Source organism: Myotis lucifugus, unplaced genomic scaffold (assembly GCF_000147115.1).
Source record: "Myotis lucifugus unplaced genomic scaffold, Myoluc2.0 scaffold_603, whole genome shotgun sequence".
Classification (NCBI taxonomy): Eukaryota; Metazoa; Chordata; class Mammalia; order Chiroptera; family Vespertilionidae; genus Myotis; species Myotis lucifugus.
This window is the reverse complement of record NW_005871651.1, coordinates 305,158-331,104: the sequence shown is the minus strand read 5'-3', so window position 1 is coordinate 331,104 and position 25,947 is coordinate 305,158. Positions and strand designations below refer to the sequence as shown.

The following is a 25,947-nucleotide window of genomic DNA, read 5'->3' as shown; positions in this document are numbered from 1 at the left end:
TATTTCCCAACTATACATCTGATAAGGGCTTAATTTCCAAAATACATAAAGTACTCATACACCTCAACAAAAGAAAGACAAACAATACAATCAAAAAATGGGCAGAGGACCTAAATAGACACTTCTCCAAAGAGGACATACAAATGGCCAAGAGACGTGAAAAAATGTTCAACATCACATCACTAGAGAGATGCAAATTAAAACAATAATGAGGTACCATCTATCAGAATGGCTGTCATCAACAAACAACAAGTGCTGGAGAGGATGTGGAGAAAGGGGAAGACTAGTTCACTGCTGGTGGGAATCCAGACGGGTGCAGCCACTGTGGAAAACAGTATGGAGTTTCCTCAAAAAGTTAAAAATGGAACTGCCATTTGACTTAGTGATCCCACTTCTAGGACTGTATCCCAAGAAACCCCAAACACCTATCAGAAATAATATATGCACCCCTATGTTCATAGCAATGCAATTTATAATAGTTAAGATTTGGAAACAGCCCAGGTGCCCATCAGCAGTAGATGAGTGGGTAAAAATGCTGTGGTACATTACACAATGGAATGCTATATGCAGCAGTAAAAAAGAAGGAACTCTTACCATTTGCAACAACATGGATGGACCTTGAGGGTATTATGCTGAGCGAAATAAGCCAGTCAGAGAAAGACAAGTATCACATGATCTCACTCAAATGTAGAATCTAATGAACAAAATAAACTGATGAACAAAATAGATCCAGAGACATAGAAGCATGGAACAGTCTGATGAATTTCAGAGGGAAGGGGTGGGTGGGTAGGGGAGACAGAGATTAACTGGGGAACTTATATGCATGTATGCACAGCCCATGGACACAGACAACAGTGTGGTGAAGGCCTGGGAGGGGCAGGTACTGGGTAGAGGGGGTTAATGGGGAGAAAAATAAAAACAAAGGGGACATCTGTAATACTTTCAACAATAAAGATAAATGAAAAAAAATCTCAAAACTCCCACTGAAACATGACCCTGTATCATTACCCTGTATTTGGAATGCACAGCGCGCTGGAGTCCTGCTTCGTTTTTCAAATAGAGCTGGACTTTTCCAGTGTGTGAGATGCCCCTTCCCATCCACTCTCTGCTCAGTCCACATTGTGCCCCATATAAGCTGTAGGAAAAGGAAGCCAGCTTTCTTTTAAGCAGGAAGAGCTTTCTTTTAAGCTGGAATTTTAAAATTCCAAAGGGAATGAAAGGTCAAGGCAGAAATTAAGGGAGAGAGAAGTGGGTCATGACTAGCGCGGAGCTGGGGAAGCATGGAAAAGGGAGGGGCCCTCAGGAATACAAGGTGGCGGAGAGGAGAGACCAAATGGGCAGGAGGGAAAAGCTCCAGAACTGAGGGAGAGTAAGGACGAGAAACCACTATCGCACATGTGTGCACATGTGTGTAACTGGCCCCATTCTACACATTCCATCCTTTTCATCTCCTTGTGACTTTCTTCTACAAAGGAGTGTAGAATTTTAAGTTTTTATCAATCAAATCTCTTATCTCCTCACCCAAGTAGGTCTACAGTGAAAAACAACATCAAATGACTTTTCAAAACAAGTGAGTTTAACATCTTTACTTTGGTCATTGTCTGAACAATCTCAAATGCTTAAGATGTCCCCATCACTTTCATAATCATGTAAGGTTGAAACATTTTTAACTTCAAACAGCACCACCAACTTCACATACGCCTGATAAACTCGATAAACTTAGAGTCTTAAGGGACTACTATTACCCAACCTTCAAGGGCCACTTCAGTCCATCTCCGCTGTGTCCTAGATGTTTCCACTCCTCTCAAACTCCCCCCCAACCCCCGCCCCCCGGGCAACCATGAACAAACTTTCATACTCTACCTTCAGTATATACCCGAGATCTCACTGCATTAACAATTCCTGGTCTTGGACCCGGACTCCCACAACAGCCCCCAAAGCTCACTCTCCACTCAGCACAGTGCACCCACTGGCAGACTGAGCCACTCCTCGGCTCAGAATCTACAGAGCAAACAGCGAGGTGCTGACTGTAGGTCCACTGGCCACATCTGATCTGCCCCCTGCAAGACCCCTCCCCTGCCACCCACCTCCAGACAATGTGTTCCTACTTAATTCTCGAACGTGCCAGGTGTGCTTTTCACCTTAGGGCCCGGAATTCCCCCTGATATCCCAAAGGCTCAGCTCCTCACTTCACCAAGGTCTCTGCTCAAGTGGTACTTCCCAGGCCTTTCTGAGCCCCTTACAAAGACAGCAAGCACCCCACCCCAGGGTACCCCTGACCTTCAGACCTTAGCACACATGCCACCACTTGACACATACTGATTTACCGGTGGTCTCTCTCTTAAAACATAAGCCTTGTGAGGAGGGACCTTGTGTTCTTCTTCATATGGCTCCTGACACATTATAAGCACTCAACAAATAGTGCTGAAAAAATGAAAGAGCAGGATCATGAAAGCGTATAAAATCTCTAAGCACACTTTCTTGGCATATTTTAAAATACAGGTGAGGAACGTACACTCAATGTGTGTCACAGTGCCAGCCTTCTCTTAATTTCACTCAACCTAAAGGGCAAATGTCAAGCGGTAGGTAACACTCATTGGCAAAAGCACAGGCACTCTAAGTTTTTTCTAGCAATGCCTTTCAAAAGTCACAAGATGGGGACCTGCTTCATGAGAACTCTGCTGGTAGGAATCTGTGGGTTTGTGAATCTCTATTTGTGTGCACATTTCTACCTCTTCACCTTCTTTAAGGGCCATGATAACAGAATGCATATGGAAGATCCAATGTATTTATTTGAGCAAGCCTTCAAGATAAAAAAAGTCACCAGCCCTACTCTAGGTTATGTATCAACTGGTTTTAATATGCTTGTGTTTTAAAATAGGGAAGTGTCAAACACTAGCTTGCACCAAAAACCAACCAACTAACAAACTTTTTAAAAGAATAACTCTATTTCCTCTCTCTTTCCATGAAACCTGGGAAAATCATTGCCATTATCTATGGAACCCCAGCTTACTAAAATCAAACCTTTCTGTACAACCTGAAGCTTAAAGGCTCTTTCCCTTGCCCGATGGATGCCACAGCCGGTCTGTACACGTGACTGAGTCCTTGGAATGAGCCCCTTTCCCCCCCGAGCAGCAGGAGGTCACACACAGGGAGAAGCAAATACCCAATGACCTGACCACAAGGCCCGCTCGGCCCGAGCTTACCACTTCATCCTCGGTCCAGCACTTTTCGATCAGCTTAGGCACGGGCTTCTTGACCAGGCGCTGCAGGGCTTTGCCGGCATCATATCCGCTTTCGTGTAGCTAAACAACAACAGTTTTAGTTAGTTAACGGAACAAAGAACAGCGGGAAGCACATCAACAAAGGGAAGCCCCCGCGTTTACTCGACTAGCAGGACTGCTAACTGGGCACAGACTCAATCATCTCAGTCAGCAGGATCATCTGCTCCTACTCAGCCACCCTTCCAGGTCCAGCTGTTCTGAGGGTGACAGGTAGGGCAGGGAGCCTCTGGGCAATGATAGGAATAGAATTAAGAACAATAACAAATATTTACTAAACAGCTGGCCAGGCACAGTGTTAAGCACATCCCGTGCACTCATTATTTTTCTTAATCCTATAAGGAAGGTATTCTCGCATTTAATCTTACGGGATGGGCACTATTATCATCCCGTTTCACAGATGAGGACACTGAGGCAAAGAAAGGTCGAGTAAAGGTGCTCACCACACTAAGCCAGTAGGCAATAGAGCCAAGAGACTCAAACCCAGCTAAGGCGATCCTCACTCTGTCCCATTCTCCCCAAAGCAGCCTAACAACATTCTAGAATCTAGAGTCTAGAATCAGTGATGGCGAACCTATGACACGCGTCAGAGGTGACACGCGAACTCATTTTTTTGGTTGATTTTTCTTTGTTAAATGGCATTTAAATATATAAAATAAATATCAAAAATATAAATCTTTGTTTTACTATGGTTGCAAATATCAAAAAATTTCTATATGTGACACGGCACTAGAGTTAAGTTCAGGTTTTTCAAAATGCTGACACGCTGAGCTCAAAAGGTTCGCCATCACTGGTCTAGATTATGCTCTTTCTCTTAAGTCTTTAAACTGCAGTAATTTCACTAAAAAAATTTCAGGTACCTAAAATGTCAGAGCTTTATAAAGAAACAAATAATTCTGTAACCGTTTACTAACATTTCAGTACATATGAATGAAGATCCTAGTTTATCTACACATTCTAATGAACTTTCCTCACTCCATATCCTTTTTGAGCCCAGGCAGTGCCTGGCGCCACGGACCCCTCTGTCTCTGGCTTGCTTTCTGTGACCCCACCCACTCCTGGTCCCCGAGTGTCAACTTGCAGACAGTGGAGAGAAGTAGCAGGCAGGAAGATCCTCGTGCTCAATCTACCTTTCCACATTTCGGCCATTCCTCCAGAACTCTCACTGGAAATCTGATCTATTTCTCTGATACAAGAATCTGTCTTGGCTAAGACTTGTACCTCTGATGCCTAGCACAGTCTGCAGCACAAGGTGATCCAGAAGAAATACTAGTTAAATTAATCACTAAATGCCTTTAACTTGTGTCCCTAGGTAGCCTGAACCCAAATCTAAATTTCCATTTACTTGAATGCATTCTGCCTTCTGTTGACTGAGTGCCTATTACACCCAGGCACTGTACTAGACCCCCTGGGGGTGCAGCAGCAAACAAAACAGGCAGAGGCATCCCTGCCCTCAGGGAGTGGAACTCTGATCTTTTCACCTGTGCGTCACCACCTTATTTGAACAAACCACTGGTATTTGCTGAGCACTCAGTACAAATAAGTCACAAACCTTATTAGGTCACAGTTTTTATTTCCAGAAAACTCACAAACTAGTGGGGATGTGTTATGAGGATACAACACATACAGGATGACAATATCAAGTAGGCTGTAGGCACTACTATCATCAAGGTGTAGGCAAAGAGCTGTGGCCTCCCACAAGGAGAGAGCCCTGAGTTTCTTCTCTTTAGTAGAAGAGTCTTAGAAGGGTGTACACTGGCAGAGGTCCTCAAACTTTTTAAACAGGGGGCCAGTTCACTGTCCCTCAGACATTCCACACATGCGCACTGCGGACCCGGGATGAGTCGGCTGCTAAGCAGGACAGGCAGCGGCGGCAACCAGATAAATGTTTTCGGCGGGCCGCATGTGGCCCGCGGGCCGTAGTTTGAGGACCCCTGGTGCACAGACTGCCTTACTAGTGCCAGGGCTGGGCCAAAGCCTGTGATCAATATTTGTTGAATGAAATAAACATTTCACAAATACTCATTCATGGAAACAGAATGTTTTATATATTAAAATGTCCAGAGCATTCTCACAGTTTAGAGGCCCCCAATTTATTTAAATCCAGACTGTGCAAAGAAGTCAAGGTTATATGTTAATTATAACAATAAGCCGACTACCTTAAAACAAGACAAAACGCCTACAAGGTGAATGCTGGATCTTGCTTTGGTGGCGGTACAGTGCGCAGGGATGAGGGAGCAAGGAAACGGGTGCTAGGTATTAGCTTATGTATTTTTATAAAATTTAGCATTAGACTACTTTAAAAAGAAAAGAATATACTATACTTTACTAAGTAAACAAACTAAATCCTCAAAGTTCTGTATTTTTCAAATGCTTGAAAACTATCTAGTCTGCTTTCATAAGTGTAAAATAAAGTTAGATTTTCAAGGTCTGCCTAATATCCAGACCAAGCAAGTATGTGCCAAATCCTATAATATAATGAGGATCTATAAAGAGAGCTTAATTGGAACTCCAATCTTGATTGGAACTGAATAAAAGGAAAAATTGCATGCCTATTTAATTTTTTAAAAAGCACACATTTTAGTGATAATTTGAAATCAATTCAAGTTGATCAAATTATAAATTCTTAATAAAAAGCTCATGGCAAACAAACATTTTGCAAAAGGTAATTACAGTATATGGGGTAATTACAAGGAGTGATGAAAAACTGGACTTTGGAGCCAAAATATGGATTCAAATTCTAGCTCTACTGCTTACCAGGTGTGTGACCTCGGCAAGTTACTTATCCCTCTTTGGGCCCCAATTTCGTCACCTTTAAAAATTAGTGTAATAATAAACCTAGCTCTCAGGGCTCTTGTGAGGATACCAAATGCATGGAAATTGCTAGGACTGTATAGCATAGAGTATGCTAAGTGAGTGTTGCCATGTATTTTTAATAGGAAAGAGAAAAAAGAAAGGGAGTGGTCTCATATCGATTTTCATCCATTTTCTAGAGAGTAGCCTTCTCAGATATAGAGAAAGTACTGTGTCCAGGTGGCGTGGCTCAGTGGTTGAGAGTCAACCCATGAACCAGGAGATCACGGTCCGATGCCCCGGTTACCGGCTCAATCCCCACTGTGGGGCATGCAGGAGGCAACTGATCAATGATTGTCTCTCATCATTGATGTTTCTCTCTCTCCCCCTCTCCCTTCCTTTCTCTGAAATCAGTAATAATAATAAAAATACACATATTAAAAAAGAATGGTTAAACTATAAACAAAAACCACTTATGTTTCACCTAATTACTCATGTTAATAATTTACAAAATTTCATTAAAACTCTGGTTCAGCAACAGAAATTTTCTAAAAATTTTAAACCTTCTATGGCTGATAATAGGAAAGTACTCATGAGAACATAAATGCCATTGCAAAAGTGAACGAGTGACTGAAGTGCAACCCAATGCCATTGCTCCCGCTGACATGCCTGCCTCTCAGTGAAACGGAGAGCTGTAAGCGATCGCTGGGAGCAAGGTTTTGAATAACTTACTGCGCGTGTGTCTGTGGTTGCCCCATGTAGCAGAGAGGCTGACTCCTGCTGGCAGGGCCCCTTCAGTTAAATTTCTAGTGAGGTGCTTACTAGTCTTAGAGAAAGAGGCATTTCCTCCTACACACAGCCCAGCACGCCCGCCTTCTTTACAAATCTTGATTTGAGATCACACTTTCCCTTGAAGAAGCTGCTGCAATTTCTGTGGTAACCTGAGCTTCCTTCCGCTACTCTGATCTCTAAATAGTGGAAACTCCTCCCTTTTATTTGATCTACTGTCCTATTAAAATAGTCCTATTTCTGAAAATATTACATTCCATAACATAAACCCAATAAATACTTAGAGTGTCTGCCTCTCCCACTTCTACACAAAGACACATTTGAAAAGGAAAAAGAGTATTGACCAACAGTGATGAGATCTGCATGGAACACACACAGGCAGGGAACACTGTGCTGTCAGCAACCACACAGTGAGGCCAGCACGAGAGCTCAGTCACGGGCTTGCCAGCATGGCCTCTTCCTCTTACAAGGGAACCAAATGGAACCTTTCTAAACAGTCACCTCCTTCTTCCTTTTGTGTAAAAATACATACATATATTTTGAATCCTCACCCGAGGATATGTTTATTAATTTTACAGAGAGGAAGGGAGAGAAACAGCGATCAGTTGACTCCCATAAGCACCCCAACGGGGGATTGAACTTGCAACCTAGGTATGTGTCCTGACCTGGAATCAAACCCGCAACCTTTTTGTTATATGGGATGATGCTCCAACCAGCTGAGACACCTGGCCGGGGCAGTCACCTTCTTCTTGATGTTAAAAACATTTCTTTCCACTTTCCAGGAATCCTGGCTGAGGAAATTCTGAGAGCTTTACAGAAGTACTTTAGTTATATTTTACTAAACATATGCGTTTTACATACTAACGGTTTTATGGTCCACATAGCTTCACAAGAATAAAGATTATCTGTTGAGCACTTTGGGGAGATTACTGGAGTTCAGGATACCCTGCAAGCCTCCCACAAATATTCATTGAGTGTCACACTGTTCCAGATACTATTCTAGGTCCCGGGGATAGACACGGCCGTGAACGTCAGAAATGCAAAACGGAGACGGGTAACCTGTGAGAAGCAGTTTAAAGCAGCGGTCGCCAACCTTTCGGACCTCATGGACCACTGGTTGGCGACCGCTGGTTTAAAGTACTGGTTTCATACGACACCTAACTAGATGTCAGATCCACACACTAGGTTCCTAATAGGCTGGGTTTACCTGCTGCCTTTGCTTGATGCGACAGACACAAGCAAGCCCTTCTTGAAAGGAGTTTGTTTTCTATGTGATTGTGAAGATTTTCGTTCTTCAGACTAGGGCCCAAGTAATGTTTGAGGAAGAGCTAAGCCGGATATTTCAACTCTGTTCTTCATGTAAATTAGAGTTTGCTGTTTACCTAATACCGGCTATCTTAAATCTGCAAAAATTGTCATTAAAAACATTCCCCTCTAATACAGCATCTAGCTCTGAAGAATTAGAATAATTTCATCTCATGAAAAACATGATGTGGGTTTCCAATGTTAACCAACTGGTCTTGCCCACACAGATGCATCTATATCGTCAGGAAACTCAGTTCAGGCCTCCCAGCACTGCTAAGCTAAAGTTCTTTAATGAGGATAAGCTTTCCTACCATTTCCCTAGAGAAATTGCGAAGCGGGGTGGGAGGGTGCGCCCTCAAATGCCTTACAGCTTCAGTTTGTAGCCTTGGAAAGCAATTAAAGCAAGATAAACAAACCTGCCTGTCCATTTTGCAGCCGAGCCAGGCTGGTAAAATCTGGGATTAAGTGCAATTCTAATGTGGAGGATAGGGATCTGTACCATTTTGGAGCCACTGGGAAAAGATCATTGCAAAAAGCAGGGACCAACCAGCTTCCAATCTTCGCAAGCTACTGGGGGGAGAAGCACGTGGCTCACACCATCCCCATCCCTCTGCCAGTCATTCAGCACAATCCACTGCCTTCAAATTCGTCTGCACAGGAGCGCATGCGTGTGTCTAATCAGGGAAGCAAGGACTTGTCAATCTGCTTCCATGTGACTGAACTGTAGGGCTGCTCTTCTACTCACGTCAACTCCATCGTCCCCTAAGGCACAGGTCAAGATCTGGGGCATCTGATCCACAATGGAAATGCTTCACCAACCCCTGAGCCGCTCAAGTCACTCTTTGGTGGCCCTGTCCTCGTTCTGCGGGGCCTGCTCCACAGAATCCTCAGGTGGTGGCCTTTCATTCACCTTGGAAGAGCAAACAGGAACTCTTTCCCCATCAGGTCTTGCCCACTCAGCCCTGTCCGGCCACGCCACACCTCTGGTGCCAAGATCCAGTGGGATGCGTCAGGCTCAGAAAGGCCTTCCATTCATTCAGTGAAGAGTTACCGAGCACCTCCTTCTTCCAGATACTGTGCCAGCAAAGAGGGCAGGAATGAACTCACAGAGCAGGCTTGCTTGGGGGTTTTGGTGCTAAAACAGAGCAGCTTCTGAAACAAACTCCTGGTTTGGTTCCACTGTAACAAATGCAACCGCTACACTGAGTCACAGAGAGCCAACCACACTGCCGGATATATAACTGGACCCATTTAGCCAGTTACACATAGACTTGCCCCAGCCATGCCTTCTGTATCCTAGTGAACACAGCGCAGGATCTGAGTCTTGACAGCTGCTTTGTCACAAGCCAGCTGAGCTGAGGTTTTCATCTGTCCAATGGGCCTAACACCACCATCCCTCAGCTGTATCAAAGGACAATGGAAATCATTAAATGAGACAAGGTGACAACAGACTCTGAAGTATCAGAGGGCTATGAACTGTACGGTGGCATCCCATGGGGAGTAATATTTTAGGTACACAGCCTCACCTAAGACTATTCAAACAGCCAGGGTTCAATGAGGCCAACACTGCTAGCGCCTGCACATCCTCCATTGTCTCCTTATAGCCTTTGACTTCGTGTGACAGCAGGAAGAAAGGATCATGCCACCAGAAGAAAAACACATTTCTGCATAATTGCCCAAGTTAAATCTGCTCCTCTCGCTCTGCCTGACAAATCATTCCCTGCTTATTACTTTCTATAATTTAATATATATAAGTGCTTTACTGGCAAGCTTCTCCAAAGAATAAATAATACTTAATGACTGCCTACAGTTTAATTAACTCATGATTGAACTTCTCATGGATTGCTATAAACATTAAATTATATCCTTCCTCAAAGCTATCATGATGGAAATCTTGTTTCAAGCTTTAACTCTCCTGCCTAAATAATTCTGAAATTTCAGCAAATCTGTATATTGGACAGAGAGGTGAGAGAATCAACCTTAATGCCTGGTTATAAAGTGTGTTATTTTATACAGTAAGGACGAGGCCTTAATTTAAATAAGATTGAAAATGTGCACATGCCCCAACACCTCATTTATATTACGGCAATCATTAAACATCTCTGGGGCTCGGGCAGCCTTATTAGCATAAACTGCGTATTACCACAAGGTTTCAGGTTTCCACTCTGGCTTCTCATTTTAGCTGCCATTTTCTGTCTGTGTGATGTTGCAAATAAATTTTCCTTTTGGCATGGCTCAGCTGTCAGGCACCTCTGTTCTATAATGAACCCATGAATTACATCTCCCTGCTCTGACATCTCTGCTCTCACACATCAAAATATTGTTCTTCAATTGTAATTTATAACTTAATTTAAATGTCTCTTTTACGGTGACCTTTTTAGATCAAATGGCATTGCGTCTGGCAGTTTCTAGTAGACCAAAGCATCTTTTTACAATTACAGCTATTATAACTGTAGAAAAAGCCTATCTGAATTAGATTGCAATCACACTAAATATTAAATAATTGCAATCCATTAAGAACAGTAGATTTCAAGTTTTTTACTCTGCAAAATATGCTGTTTATTTGCAAGAAACTGCCAAAATAACTTAGAAAGGAAAAAAAAATTGGATTTAGAAGAGATCTTGAAATTCTCTCTGTAGTTTTAATTATTTCAACCACTGACATAAATTGACAAAAATCTTGCCAAAATCTGTTCCAGACAAAACTTGAATTTTTTTTCTCATAACACATGATTCACAGGTGTCAATTGACCTTGACAGGCCCCTGCCCTCCCTTACCCCCCAGTGTCTTATGTCCATTAGTTATGGTTATATGGATGCATACAAGTCCTTCGGTTGATCTCTTACTCCCCTCCCTCCTGTCCCCCAACCCTCCCTGGCCTTCCCACTGCAGTCCGTCAAACAGTTTGAGGCAGCTCTGCCTCTGTATTTATTATTGTTCAAAAGTTTGTATTGGTCTTAATTATCCATGAAAGAGTGCGATCATGTGGTATTTTTCCTTCATTGACTGGCTTGTTTCACTTAGCATAATGCTCTCCAGTTCCATCCATGCTGTTGCAAATGGTAAGAGTTCCTTCTTTTTAACAGCAGCATAGTATTCCATCGTGTAGATGTACCACAGTTTTCTAATCCATTCATCTACTGATGGGCACTTAGGCTGTTAAATTGACAAAAATCTTGCCAAAATCTGTTCCAGACAAAACTTAAATTTTTTTTTTCTCATAACACATGATTCACAGGTGTCAATTGACCTAGTACCAAACTCAAAATATAACATAGATCTACACTAAGGAACTATAACTAAAATTAAGCACAATATTTATTTTTGTCGGCCACTGTCATCCCAAATAATGACATAAGCACTAGAGAGGCTAAATTTGGCTAAATATTCGTATGGGAGCACATTTTAGAGATAATGGCAAAGACAAGAAATGTACTTGCTGAGAGTAAGGGAGGAGGGAAAGATCCAGATAATCTGCAGAAGGAAATACACAGTTGCTGACCAACCCTCCCTCCAATACTGAGTAACTACAGAGTTCAGGAAGCATGCCAGCCCCGAGAGCAGGGGTGGGGAATGCCCAGCCCTCCGTATAAGACCCACGAAATCCTTTGGTCTGGCCCTGCCAAGGCCTTAGGAGTGAGTTAATTAAATGCTTGACCAAATGTAGCGGGCTAATTTTTAAGTTGATAATTTTGTATGGCCTGTGAATGATGCTATAAATATCCGAATGGCCTTGGCAGAAAAATGGTTCCCCACACCGGCCCCGGAGTCACAGAGGCGATAGGAGCGGGGACCAGAGTTGGCCGAGCATCCGATGTGCTAGGAACTGTATGAGGTCTTTGTGTGATTTCATCATTCCTCGCGCTACTCTTTTACGACAAGAGAACTAAAGACCAGACAAAAAACGGGAAGGTTCAGTATCGGGCTTGAGGCCACGCTTCCCTAAGGAAGCAGCAGAGAGAGGGTTCTCACATTAACCCATGTTCTAGAAAGAAGCCAAGGCTCAGTCCTGGAGCAGCGCAGGATGGCGCCCTGTGGTCGCGAGGGGCTCGGGGCTTTCAGCTGCGGTGACACAGCAAGCACTGTCATTGCTCCTTTCGGGAACCAGCTCAGAGAAGAGGAAACACTCACACATAAAATAACAACATTAACGCAATCATGAAAATACAGAACACCAATGAACGCCGGCCGACGGGGTGACATTTACGGTCTTGAAAAACCAAGATGACCCCACAGAGCAGGTTCTGAAAAGCTGCAATCAGTATAATATGACTAACCGTGGCTGTACTCAAAATAAGGAACAATCCAGATGGAGGACAGAAGAAACACCAAAAGTTCTTAAAGATACGCAAGAGGCTAGAGTTAAAGGCAACAAAAACAGGGTTATGATCCTGAGCACAGTTTTTCAGCAACTTACCACATAGAGATAACAGGAACTATTACAACAGTCAATGTAAGGAACAAGAAAAAAGGAAAAACAAGAAATAAAAGGTCATTCAACCTAGACTAGAAAAGCCAAACAAGGAAGCACTAATCTGAGCAGGAGAGAACGAAGGGAGGGTGGAAACAGGAGACTGACGATCTATGTAGCAGAGACAAAAAGACGACAACACCTTTGAAGAAGATTCCTATGAGGAAGAACCTGTAATTCTAGAAAGTGAAGTGAAAGCCACGCTGAAAGTACTGGGAAGAAATAAACCACCAGGGTAGAGGGGATACCAATAGGATTATTTCAAGCCACAGAGACTGAATCCGTCATAATCCTAACAAGATATGTCAACAAATATAGAAAACAAAACAATGGACTATAGATTGAAAATGTCCAAAATACATCCTAAACCTTAAGAAAGGAGATGTCAAGAAGTGCAGTAAATATAGGATTACCCTGTCCTCAAGTTTAAATTATAATGTATGACAGGGCATGCTTATTAATCTGTAGGTGATAACCTTACTTACCTCATAAAACTGTTGTGAAGACTACGTGAATTCATTCATAAAAAGCATTCATAAAAAGCACTTAAACTTTTGCCTAACATATAAACACCAGATAACAATATATTTTAATTTTATTATTGTTATTAATTTTATTGTAGGAGGCAGCTGATCGATGTTTCTCTCTCATCGATGTTTCTAATTCTCTATCCCTCTCCCTTTCCTCTCTGTAAAAAATTAATAAAGTATATTAAAAAAAAGCTGAGGGTGAGAGAAAAATAGTTTAGCAAAGGCAAATATAAAAATAAACAAAACAAGGCAAAAACACAAGAAAAAAATGTATTGTGCTTCATGAAAGCTTAGACTATAATAAAATGATAAGCTTGTAGGAAAACAAAGGCTACTCCTTGCCACCTTATGCTGATCAGATCTGGGGAGTGTTACTTTAATGGAGGTGCCATATTTTAAAAGACATAGCCCTGGCCAGTGTGGCTCAGCTGACTGTCATTCTGTGCACTAAAAGGTTGCCGGTTCGATTCCCGGTCAGGGCACGTGCCCGGGTTTAGGCTTAATCCCTGGTAGGGGGCATGCAGGAGGCAGCCTATTGATGTTTCTCTCTCTCTAAAAATCAATTAAAATCTTAAAAAAAAAGTTAAAAGACATACAGATAAAGCTCACCAGAGGAGAAATAAAATGGCTATGTATAAAAATGGCTAGTATTTCACCATGGATGAAACTCAAAAACATTACCCTCAGTTAAAAGAAGCCAGTCACAAAATATCGCATATTGTACAATTCCATTCAGATGAAGTGAGGAGTGACTAATGAGTACAGATTTCTTTTTGGGGTGATGAAAATGGTCCAAAATTGATTGTGATGCTGTTTATACAAGTCTGTGAGCACACCAAAAGCCTTCAATTTGTACACTTTAAAGGGGTGAAATATATAGTATGTGAATTATATATCAATAAAACTATTATATAAAAAGGAGATAAAAGAAAGAAATGGCTCAAGAAACGTGAGAGTGGTTCACATGGGAAAGCAAAGTGGGGGCCACAACTGGGAACTGCTGCCTCGGAGCAGACATTTCAGTTAAATGACCACAGTGAGATCACTGCTGCAATAAGTAATGAAGGCGCTGTCACCGGAGGTCACTGCTCTGAGTGGCCTTCTGTCTCCCCACCTGCTCCTGAGAAACTGTCATGTTTAGAGGAAAGAATAAAGTGGGGCACAAAGTTCAACTTTAAATCAAGCTACTGATTATCTAAAAAGAAACAAAAATACTAAAGCATTAAGTTTAAAAAGTCATCTTCATCTAAATGAAGCAAAAAGATTAAATCATGTATTTTATGTTATAAGTGTTGTTGCCTTCAGCTTTTGTACAGAAGTGAATCTATGAAGTTCTCAGGCCAAAAAGAGCCACAATGGTGAATTTCTAAACAAATACTTTTCAAAACAAAAGTTAAAAATTTTTCTGATTGGTCCAAGTATAATAAATTAAAACTCAAATTTACATATTATTATGCTGATAATCAGTTTTTCAGGTATTGATTATATCAAGAAACCTCAGCTGCCTGGTCTCTTTCTTCATCTTCACTTATTCTATGTTTAACACATAATGCACAGTTGACTCCAATATCCTATTATAACATAAATAAAACAAGGTGTTTGTCAGGATTGATTTATATAAGGTACTCTTCTAAAATTACTGGATTTCCATAAAAAAGAAATCATATAGCATATCGACTTTTCCCATTACTGTTTTCAACATCAAAACCCTGAGAGAAAAACCACCATCCTATAACCCAGTGGTTCTCAACCTTCCTAATGCCGAGACCCTTTAATACAGTTCCTCATGTTGTGGTGACCCCCAATTTCATTGTTACAAATTGAACATAATTAAAGCATAGTGATTAATCACAAAAACAATATGTAATTATATATGTGTTTTCCGATGGTTTTAAGTGACCCCTGTGAAAGGGTCGTTCAACCCCCAAAGGGGTCGCGACCCACAGGTTGAGAACCGCTTAATCATGACTGATCTGAATGGAAAAATAGTAAAAAGAGAAGACTGTAAGTAAAGGGTGTGGTGTGGAAAGAATGTCAAAAGACTCTGATCATATTTTTAGACAAACTGTAATCAAAGGGCTCCTGGCAATGCCTCAATGGGAGCTGGAAAATACTTGGCATTCACGAGAGTCCTAAGCACTGCAGAGCTGATCCAGGGCCAGATGCTTCCTTCAGTGAAGTCCATTTGGATGAACAAATAGAAATTCTATAAACTTAATATTTTGGAATAAAGGAGAGAAAGATGAAAAATGACCCTTTGAATAGGCCTATCGGCATACTCTGCTATGACAACTTCACACCACCAAGTTCTGGGTAATCAAATGTGATTTGGATTTGAACCTTATTTATTTATTTATTTATTCAATCATTCAACAATTACTTAGTGCCTCTCTACCACTGAGCTATGGCTCAGAAAACGAAGATGATTAATATTCAATGGTTAAAAAACAGTGATATTTATAGATCATAGATAAAAAACTATTAAGCTATTGGAAGTCCTGAACCCTTTTTTTGAAGGAGCTGTGGATATGCATAAATAAGCAAACAAATATATACTCTCTTGAATATGTAAAAAGCTTAACCCAAATGTATAACAGCAATCCATATTTCAGGGAATAAAACTGTCCAGAAAGAGGTGAAATCCTTGCTGCATGATTACAAATTTTACACACACCCCCACCCCCCCCACACACAAGTGAGCATATATAGATATTTAGTGTTAGTGAGAGAAGGTAAACATAAAAATGTAAATAAGTTTCTGAGAAAAATAAGTCATTGTATTAGGAAATGAGAAAGAATGAAATCCAATATCAATTTAGTAAAAATAAGTCAGCATGATATTTTCTAGAAAACCTTAGTCTGAAACTATAGGGCTCTGCTACAGTTTGTACGGATAAATATAAAGGTCTATTTTGTAAAAGGCCAAATAAATGCAAGCACCTAAAGATAGCTGAATTAATCCCATCAGAATGCTATCAGCCATCTATATGTCATATAGCGTTATGTTTACAAAGTATATGTAAGCTGTAAGTGTGCAGAGGGGCCCAGTAAAACCGCACAGGAGAAAACAAATCTGGAACAGGATACACAGAAACACTTGGAAGATCTTCCAGAGGAGCACCGCTGCTTTGTCATATTTTAACATAATATTATTAACATAACATAAAATTGTTAATAAAGCAATTTTGCAATTATAGATGAACACAATTTAAAATAGTAAAATATAGCCGTGGCTGGTGTGGCTCAGTTGGTTGAGTGATGTCCCATGCACTGAAGGGTCACTGGTTCGATTCCCAGTCAGGGCACATGCCCAGGTTTCAGGCTGGATCTCCAGTGGTGGTGGGTGCGGAGGCAGCTGATCAGTGTCTCCCTCTCCCTCTCCCTTCCTCTCTCTCTAGAAATCAATAAAAACGTATTTAAAAAAAAGTCTTTTTAAAAAAAGTATCATATAATGAAACTTATCTTTGCCAACATACGTTAAGGAGTATGCCCACTGTCACTAGGAATACCCTCCTCTTTCGGTAAGAGAGGCCAACACATTTATTACATCTTCTTCCTCTACATTTTTTCGAAGCTGTTTTTATGTAAGTAAAAAGAAATACATTTTAACATGAATGAACAAATAAAGCAGAACTGTGTACCTAACTATTGTGAAAGTTCACCTCTAGACCAAAGGTAAAAATAAGATCCTATATAATAAAAGCCTAATATACAAATTGTCCGCCCGGGAGTTCGACCGCTCGCTATGATGTGCGCCGACCACCAGGGGGTGGCAATGCGGCACTGGTAGCAGGCATAAGTGGAGGTGCTGCTGGCCCCGATGGGCCCCGACAAGAGCGGGACCTTGGCGGAATGGTGGAGCAGGTGAGCGGGTGGCGCCAGACCAAGGCAGGTGCGAGCCAGGGCCCAATCACCCCACAGATGGCGACCAGTGATGGTGGTGGGGGGGCAGGGCTGCCACCCGGCTCCCAGGCACTGAGGGAGCCAGTGGGGAGTGGGGGGTCCTGACCAATTGTCTCACAGATGGTGACCAGTGGCCGGCAGGCCCTGATTGCCTGCTCAGAACAGGGCCCTGGGCTAGGACGGGGAACTGGGGGTGGGTGTCGGTGACCAACCTCCCGCAGTGCCTGGGAGGTGGGCTGCGACTCCCAGGTGGTGGGCTGCAACTTCTCGCCGGCTACCTGGGGGCAGGGGTGACGGGGGACGGAGGTGGGGTGAGAATGCGGGGTGTCCACCAAGCTCCCTCTCACTCTCCCTGCTACCCTCCCCTGGGAAGCCAGGGCTCAGGACTACAGGGGCTGGTTGGGCTCCCCGTGGGTTCATGCAGGAGCTGGTCTGCGAGGCCAGCCAGGAGAGAGTGCGCTGCCTGCCTGGCTTTTGTGTGGTGCTACTGAGCGGCCCAGAGGCCCACGCTGTGCCCCGACCTGCAGCGTCCAGCTGTGCTCACCACATCTCCACATGGGGACTCGGGTGCCATTACTCAGGTGGAGCGGGGTGAGCAGGGGCCCAGGGGCCCAGGTGCTGCCCAAGGCCCAGAGGTCAGCTGGGACCTGCCCTTCTACTCCAGACGCTTGCACTTCGATCGCTGGCCAGGCCTAGGGACTGCACCCGTGCACGAATTTCATGCATGAATTTCATGCACCAGGCCTCTAGTATTTACATATTAACTATTTCTGTGTTCTCCAATGAGGGCTCTGCTATTAAGAATGTATACATGTGGCTCAAGTTTTATACAACCTGCAAATCATCTGCATTAAATTAAAATGGACTAAACACTGCAAACAAAAGAGAGCTTGCCAGACTGGATAAAAAAAGCAAGAAACAAGTAAAGAACTAAAGTACACAAGAGATGTACTTTAAATCAGCAGTTGCCAACCAGTGGTCCGTGAGGTCCAAAAGGTTGGCGACCGCTGCTTTAAATTAAAAGAAAAAGCAATATTCATAATAAGAACCTGAAAGAAGATATACCATGCAGACAAGCATGAGAAAGCTAGCGTAGTTGTATTAATGTCAGACAAAACTGGATTCAAGGCAGAGAGTATTACTAGACACAAAGAGAATCACACTAAAAAGGTAAAAGGGAGAATACACAGAGAAAGATACTTTATAAATGTTCAAATGTGACTAATGATACGAGGTTCCAATATATGAAGCAAAAACTAACAGAACCAAAAAGGGAAAATAACCAAATCCACAATGGTAGCTGAAGGCTTTAATGCTTCTCTCTCAGTAACTGACATTACAACAAGATAAAAGAATTAGTAGGGCACAAAATACTTAAATAATAATATCAACCGTTTTAAACAAATACAATTATAGAACAGTATGCCTAATAACTGCAGAATATACATCCATTACCAGTGCACATGGGACATTCACCAAGATAAATGACATGCTGAGCCAAGAAACACACGTCAATAGATTTCAAAAGATTGAAATCTTACTGGGTACTTTCTGACCACAAGTGAACTAAATCAGAAACCAATGAGAGAGAGAGAGAGAGAGAGAGAGAGAGAGAGAGAGAGAGAGAGAGAGAGAGAAAGGAGGGGAAAGAAAAAAGGGAGAGGAACCTCTAGTTTCTGGTAATTAAGCAATTTAATTCTAAACAATCCATAGGGAAAAGAAGAAATCACATAAACAATTTTCATATTTTAACAGAATGAAAATGAAAAACAAATCAAAATTTATGGTAAAATCAGTTATCTAAGATCCTACTTTAGAAAGCTAGGGTGAAACTGATCAAAATACACACCAATAGAAAAGAAATACTAATAAGACTAGAGATCAATGGAATAGAAAACAGACAGAGAAAAATCAATGAAACCAAATGGTAGCTACCTGACAAGATCAATAATGTTGATAAACCTCTATTTAGATTAAGAGGAAATGAATAAGCAATGTCAGGAATGAAAAACGGTCAAAATTATAGATCCTACAGACATTAAAAATAAAATATAGGATTAAATTTTTAGCAATTTGATAATTCAGATAAAATAAACAAAACATTTAAAAGACACAGATCAACACATTACCCAACTGGCACATGAAGAAATGTACAATCTGAATAGGTTTATGTCTATTTGTAATTCTAAACTTCACATAAAAAAATAGTCCCAAATGGTTTCACTGTGAAACAATCAAACATTTAACAAAGGAAAACATCAATCCCTTACAAACTTTTTAAGAAAAAAGAGGAAATACTTCCCAACCAATTTTTTGAAATTACTCTGATGTCAAAACTACACAAAGATACTACAAAGAAAGATTATAGCTCAATATCCATCATAAACACAAATGTAAGTTTTTAACAAAATAATTAGCAAATTGAATCCAATAGTACATAACAACCAAGCAGGTTTTATCCTAGGAATGCACAGTTTGTTTAACATTTAAAATGAATAGATATAGTTCACCAAATTAACAAAATAAAGTATAAGAAGAAAAAATAGCACCTGACAAAATTCAACACCCACTGATGATCAAAACCACAACAAACGTAGATATAAAAGGGAACATTCTCAATTTGGTTAAAAAACAACAAAAAAGAAAAAACCCTATACTGCACTTAACAGTGAATGACATTGTTCTCTCCCTAAGACTAAAAAGAAGGCAAAGATGTGTCTACTCTTACCATTTCTACCCAGTATTGTACTGGAAGTCCAACAAGTGCAATAAAGCGCAAAAAAGCAAGAGGCGAAACTGCCTTCACCTGCAGATGACATGACTGTGTGTACGGAAAATCCTAAGGAACCAATAGGAAGCTCCTAGTCTTCAGGAGGGGCGTTGGGAACGTTTTGCATCTTGATCACTGTCAAAGTTTCTTTGGTAAAAACCTCTGAAAAAATTCATCAAATGGTATGCTTAAGGAGCAGTTTGGTATACATAAATTACACCCCAGAAAGTTATTTTTAAAATTACACACTAAAAATCCCCTATGTGAATAAAACAAAACAAAGACAACAACAACAAAAATCCCAAACACCTGGGAGTCAAAATAAATAATCTAGAGGAGCTTATATTTAAAAATAGGTCCATATAATATTCGTCATAAAGAACTGACAGTTCAAAAATTTTTAACTAGTGACTGCAGTTTAAAAAATGGAGTATTTAAATGCACTTATATTCAAACAGTCCTACTGGGTGTTGCACACACTCTAATGTGGCCATGCTGCAATTTTCATGTATTTTAAATTTCTATATTGTCCTGGGGAATAGGAAATAGACACAGGTTTATTCTAAATTGATAAATGCCTAATCGTGTTTTGATTCTATATTCTATACTATACTCTGAGAAAATAAATACTTCTCCCATGACAATGTATCTTTTTAATTTATTACTTAACATAATTCAAAACTTCCATTACTCCAAGGAAGTCAAAATAAACATTAACTTCTCACAAGATTTTTCCATTCACTACTTTTCAATAAAGAAAGTACCTACAACTGAAACTCTCTAGTACAACAATGAAGTACAAGAAGCCACTAAACTTTTTCACTTGTCACAAATGTGCACAAAATGCCGTTCTTTGGTGGCTGAATGCATTCGTATTGCATAACTCAAGATACCCGAGCCATGGGCCCCGGGGCGGGTCTTGACAAGAAGAATTTCAAAAGATGGGAAGGCAGTTTCACAGAAATAAAAACGCACAAAACCAAAAACCCTCTGGCAATTATTAAGAAAACTTCAGAAGAAACTTGATACAAAGGACCCGGGGCAAAAATAGCTCAAATTATTTCTGTGTAGAAGAATGTTCTTCCACAAACTGTACAGGGTTTGGAGTAGAAAGGGAATAAATCCGATAAATTCATGAAAGTGCCAAAAATATATTTAATTAAAAATGGTAACATCTTCATTATTCAAAATTCAACTGATCAGCATAATAATGAAAGGAGAATTTTTTATAATGCTTTTATACAAAACTGAACAGGCAACAAGCTCATATCCAAGAGTTACTCTGAACATACATACAATGTTTAGGGCATTTTGAAGTCACAGACATTTATAGCCACTGTTCGCAGTATCACCAATCTCTGAGTCTCAGTTTCCTCATTTATGGAATAGTCTCTAGGGTTCCTCTGGTTCTATCACTCTATGTTCAGAATAATGCTTCTTTATAAAAACAGAACCCTAAGTATCAAATAGGTGAGAAAGTAGGTATTTGGGAATGTAAAAAATCGTTCAGCCCAGCCAGCGTGGCTCAGTGGTTGAGTGTTGACCTAGGAACCAGGAGGACACGGTTCAATTCCCGGTCAGGGCACATGCCCGGGTTGCAGGCTCGATCCCCAATGTGAGGCGTGCAGGAGGCAGCTGATCCATGATTCTCTCATCACTGATGTTTCTATCTCTCTCTCCCTCTCCCTTCCTCTCTGCAATCAATAAAAATATTTTTTTAAAAAATTGTTTAGTTATTTAGGACATAGCATATCCCAAGCAAGATAATTCAATCTCCAACATATAAGAAACTACCATAATGTTTTGTAATATCCCAGAAACACAATTAGACCAGAAATAAAAATCATGCATCATATACCATATATTCAGATACCTACATGCTTCCTTAAAAGCAAGCTGTTTACGCCCTCGCCAGTTTGGCTCTGTGGATAGAGCATTGGCCCTTGGAATGAAGGGTCCTGGGTTTGATTCCAGTCAAGGGCATGTACCCCAGCCCTGATTAGGGCTCATGAGAGAGGCAATCAATTGATGTCTCTCTCTCACATTGATGTTTCTCTCTCTGTGTGTCTCTCCCCCTTCCTTCTATTCTCTCTAAAAAACCAATGGAAAAATATCCTCAGGTGAGCATTAACAACAACAACAAAACCAAGCTGTATAGTAGAATTGGAAAGCTGGGTTATTTTTTACCCTCCATTCTAAACCTTTTGGGTTCAACAAGTCATCTGGCATTTCTGAGCCTTGGATGTTTATCTATTTTGAAATTGGAACAGATGATCTCCTAAGTCCCCAACTACAGGGTCCTCTCAAGAAAAACAAAAAAAGGGGCTTAAATTACATTTAGTTAATCATCAGATGAGTTGCTCCCAGCCTCATGCTAATATCCTCTGTAAATATATATACGGCCATCTAGACTATTTTTTAATGTACCAAAAATCCATAAAGATTCATTACTACTTCTTCAGATTTAATGATTTCACATCAGTGACCACATAGAGAAGAACTATTTCAAGAAACTTTAAAATACACTAAGTTTCCCGAACAGCTCTGTAGGATGTCATCTAAAGTCCAAAAGAAGTATCCAAAAAAGTAAACTGGTCTGAAGAGCCACGTTGTTTGCAGCAGTGAGTTCTGCCCGAGCTGCTGTGCACATGACGAAGCTGTCAGGTGACTCATCACAGTGAGATGTCAGGCAACCACCTCAGTACCTCTAGGCTCATGTGTTACGTTTTACTTTAGATTTTTTCAGATTACTATTTTTAAAACTTAATTTTGTTTTATAATCATGTGGAATATTTACATGGTTCCAAAGTCAAACCTACAAAAAACAAATGTGTTCAAAGAAGTCTAGCTTCTCCAGTCCTTCCATGCACTTTGAATACAGGGTCTGAGACACAGAAACCCAGTGCTGACCACAGAACAGCATGGCCCCTGGATTCAAATCTAGAGTGTATAACCGTGGATCATGGCTTAAGGGCTCTAAGCTATTTCCTCGTGTCTACAATGGTAACACCAATACTTGAGAGGGGGTATTGTGAGGAGGAAGATCATCTATGCACAGTATTCAGCTTTGTGAGCTCTCAGCCAAGACTGACCGCTAGCCCTAGGCTCTCCTTTGAGCTCACCACAGTCCTGGAGCTCAGGCACAGGAACCTAGAGATGCTCTATCACTGGCCCGAGGTCAGTGGAGTTCGATGGCCAAGACCACAGCTATGTTTCAATCCCAGTACTCACTCCTAAGATCCCAGGCTCCTCCATGTTCCATGCTCATCACATATGCCCTCCAGTCAGCACAAGGAAAGAACATCTTCCCACCCAGGGCAACTTCAGAAGACTCACTGTGTTCAGTGCATTGAGAGTGGTGTCATCCCGAGACGCAGCAACACAGCCATCCTCGGTGGAGCCTCCGTCACACATGCCTGCAAACGCCGCCATGCTCCTGGGAAGACAGGAAGGGAAGACATCAGTACAGACATGTTAGCCCTCAATTATCAGAGTACATTTCCAGCCGACCACATTCCACTCTTACACGCATGGTAAGCCAGAGTTCTCAGTCCCATACAATTCACCTCCATTCACTTAGGAAGAAAACTGTTCCTTTTACTCATGTCCAGCTGTGTTATTCTTCCCATGCTTCATCAGTACTCAGATTTTAATTTCCAGAGCATGAATAATCTAAAACTATATGCCACAACAATTGCCTAGATTACAATCTTTTGAAAGAAAAGTCCCCAGAAAACATAAAATTAAATCCTCTGAAACTTGACATAATTCCTTCCATGCTATACATCAAGTACTTTTAGGTGAATTAAAAGTAAAAAAGAGATAAAATAAGTCGTTCCCTCTGCCACAGGATCCTCATCTCCACTGTACGCCTCCAGCACAGCACTGCTGACCACCAAGCAGCTGGAGCTGAAATTCAGTTGCCTGGCCTTGTTTTAGCATTTTTTTAAAAAATATATTTTATTGATTTTCTACAGAGAGGAAGGGAGAGGGATAGAGAGCCAGAAACATCGATGAGAGAGAAACATCGATCAGCTGCCTCCTGCACACTCCCCACTGGGGATGTGCCCGCAACCAAGGTACATGCCCTTGACGGGAATCGAACCCGGGACCCTTGAGTCCGCAGGCCGATGCTCTATCCACTGAGCCAAACCGGTTAGGGCTGTTTTAGCATTTTTGTTGCACAGGTGAGGCTGCAGTGAATCCACGAAATCACTGCAGACAAAGGAAGGCTCTCTACCTGCACTGCAAGGGTCAGGGACAGATTTAATCTTCTCTTTTGTAGCTTAGGCATTTGTTTGTTAGCAAGTTCTTATATAGGTAAGCCACAAAAACACATTTAGGCCTGGCACCGATGAACAGCCATAAAGTTGAGAACTCTGTGATGGGATTTAAAGATGGATGGAATGACCCAATTGCTCATTGTATTGAGGAGTTTGACAATAGCATGTATGGCTTTAGATGTTTTCCTTCTGAAGAGTTCCAAACTCGGATGTGGGACAAAGAGGGGAAGAAAAAAGTGACTTTACCATGGTAAAACGGGGCTCTGATTACAGAGGGTATAACAAAACTGAAGTCAGAGAATGCCCAATATATAAATAAAATGTCGGGGGACAGGAGAAAGTTTATTGCCTACTAATCAATTCAGATTGCCTAATCCAGAGAGCAGGATGGAGCGAATTCCTCTTACCTTGCTGCCCTCAAGTACATGAGGAGGTCACAGTCATTAACTCCAGGCATCCAGACCAGCTCCTCATGTTGGGTCACAGTGTCACCATCTGGAGAAGGGAATGGCTGCAAATCGGGAAGCTTGGCCTGTAAGACAGGGATGGGGAAGTCACAACCAGGCCCTTTGAAGGGCTGCTGCCGGCAGGCCCTGGGCAGAGAGGCAGCAGCTCACTGGATCTCGAGGCATTACTGAATAACAGCAAAACCCTGCGCCACGGAAACCGCCTGCAGCACGTTTCCAGGTCATTTCACACATAATATTTCACCATGGACTGCTTAATCTCTACTTTCTAAACCAGGGCAAGATCCAAAGATTGAAACAGAAATGGACATGTGTGAGTAAAAAATAAATCAAACAAAAAATGTCTCAGGAGCTTACAGTGCTGCCTTGATAAAGAAAGAAAAAACACACGCATTTCCAATATAACAAGTTTACAAAGAGACATCTACAAATAATGAAATCTCACCTTAGGATATTTGCTCAAAAATTAAATGAGCTATCCTATTAAATTAATGCTCTTCTCAAGAGAGTCAATATGAGCCATGGTAAACATAAAAAGACACAGAATTGGAGTTACCATAAAAGCAGAGCTGCACTAAATGAAGGTGCAGGAATTAGATGAGCAGTGGCTTCAGGACAGGATTGCGTGGGAAGGGGCAGGAAGGAACTTTCTGAGATGATAGAAATGTCTGTCTGGATACGAACTATCACAGCAGACTGAACAGAGTACATTAATATACAAACAGTTCATTGTATGTAAGCACAATAAAATTTTTTTAAATATTTGAACATCAGTGCTCAACAACCAAGATCCTAAGTCAGCTCTAATGTAGAGACTCGAACACCTCGAGCATTTTCTCATCCGCACTCTGCTGGGGCAAAATAAACAGGTCCTACTGCACCCATCAAAGATCTATGAAAAGTCAACCACATGGAAGACACACATGCTCTTATTTTCTTAAAATTTGAACATGGACACATTAGTCTAATATTTTTAACTAAGAGCTGCAGTTTTAAAGCTCCAGTTCCACAAAATCTAGGCAAAAAATTTAAATGAATTAAGCAGGCTTAGAATAAGGCAACACTGTCCAATAGAAATAAAATGAGAGCCACATAATTCAGTTCAAATATTCTAGCATCCACATTAAATAAACCACATCCCAATCTGGACCAGCTACATTCCAACTGCTCAAAGCCACCTGTGGCAGTGGCATGGCTCTGGGTTGGGCGTGCCAGTATGAGTGGGGAACCAGGGTGAAATGGAGAGAGCTGCCCCATCCTGGGAATGCTGCCATTCAGGAACAAGAATCAGCATTTGTGCATTGTCCATTTTTTTCCAAAGTCAAAAATCTTGACTATTATGTGAAATGCTGGT

General features: G+C 41.3%; 1 protein-coding gene across 1 annotated transcript in view; it reads right to left on the bottom strand.

Annotated features, from left to right (window-relative positions):
• The window catches only part of LOC102427293 (arginine-glutamic acid dipeptide repeats protein), a 215,182-nt gene that overhangs the window by 90,462 nt on the left and 98,773 nt on the right, over window positions 1-25,947 (bottom strand). The window contains 3 exon segments of the mRNA XM_014447016.1: window positions 3,207-3,305; window positions 23,180-23,279; window positions 24,534-24,658. Of these exon segments, the coding sequence (XP_014302502.1) occupies window positions 3,207-3,305; window positions 23,180-23,279; window positions 24,534-24,658 (324 nt within the window).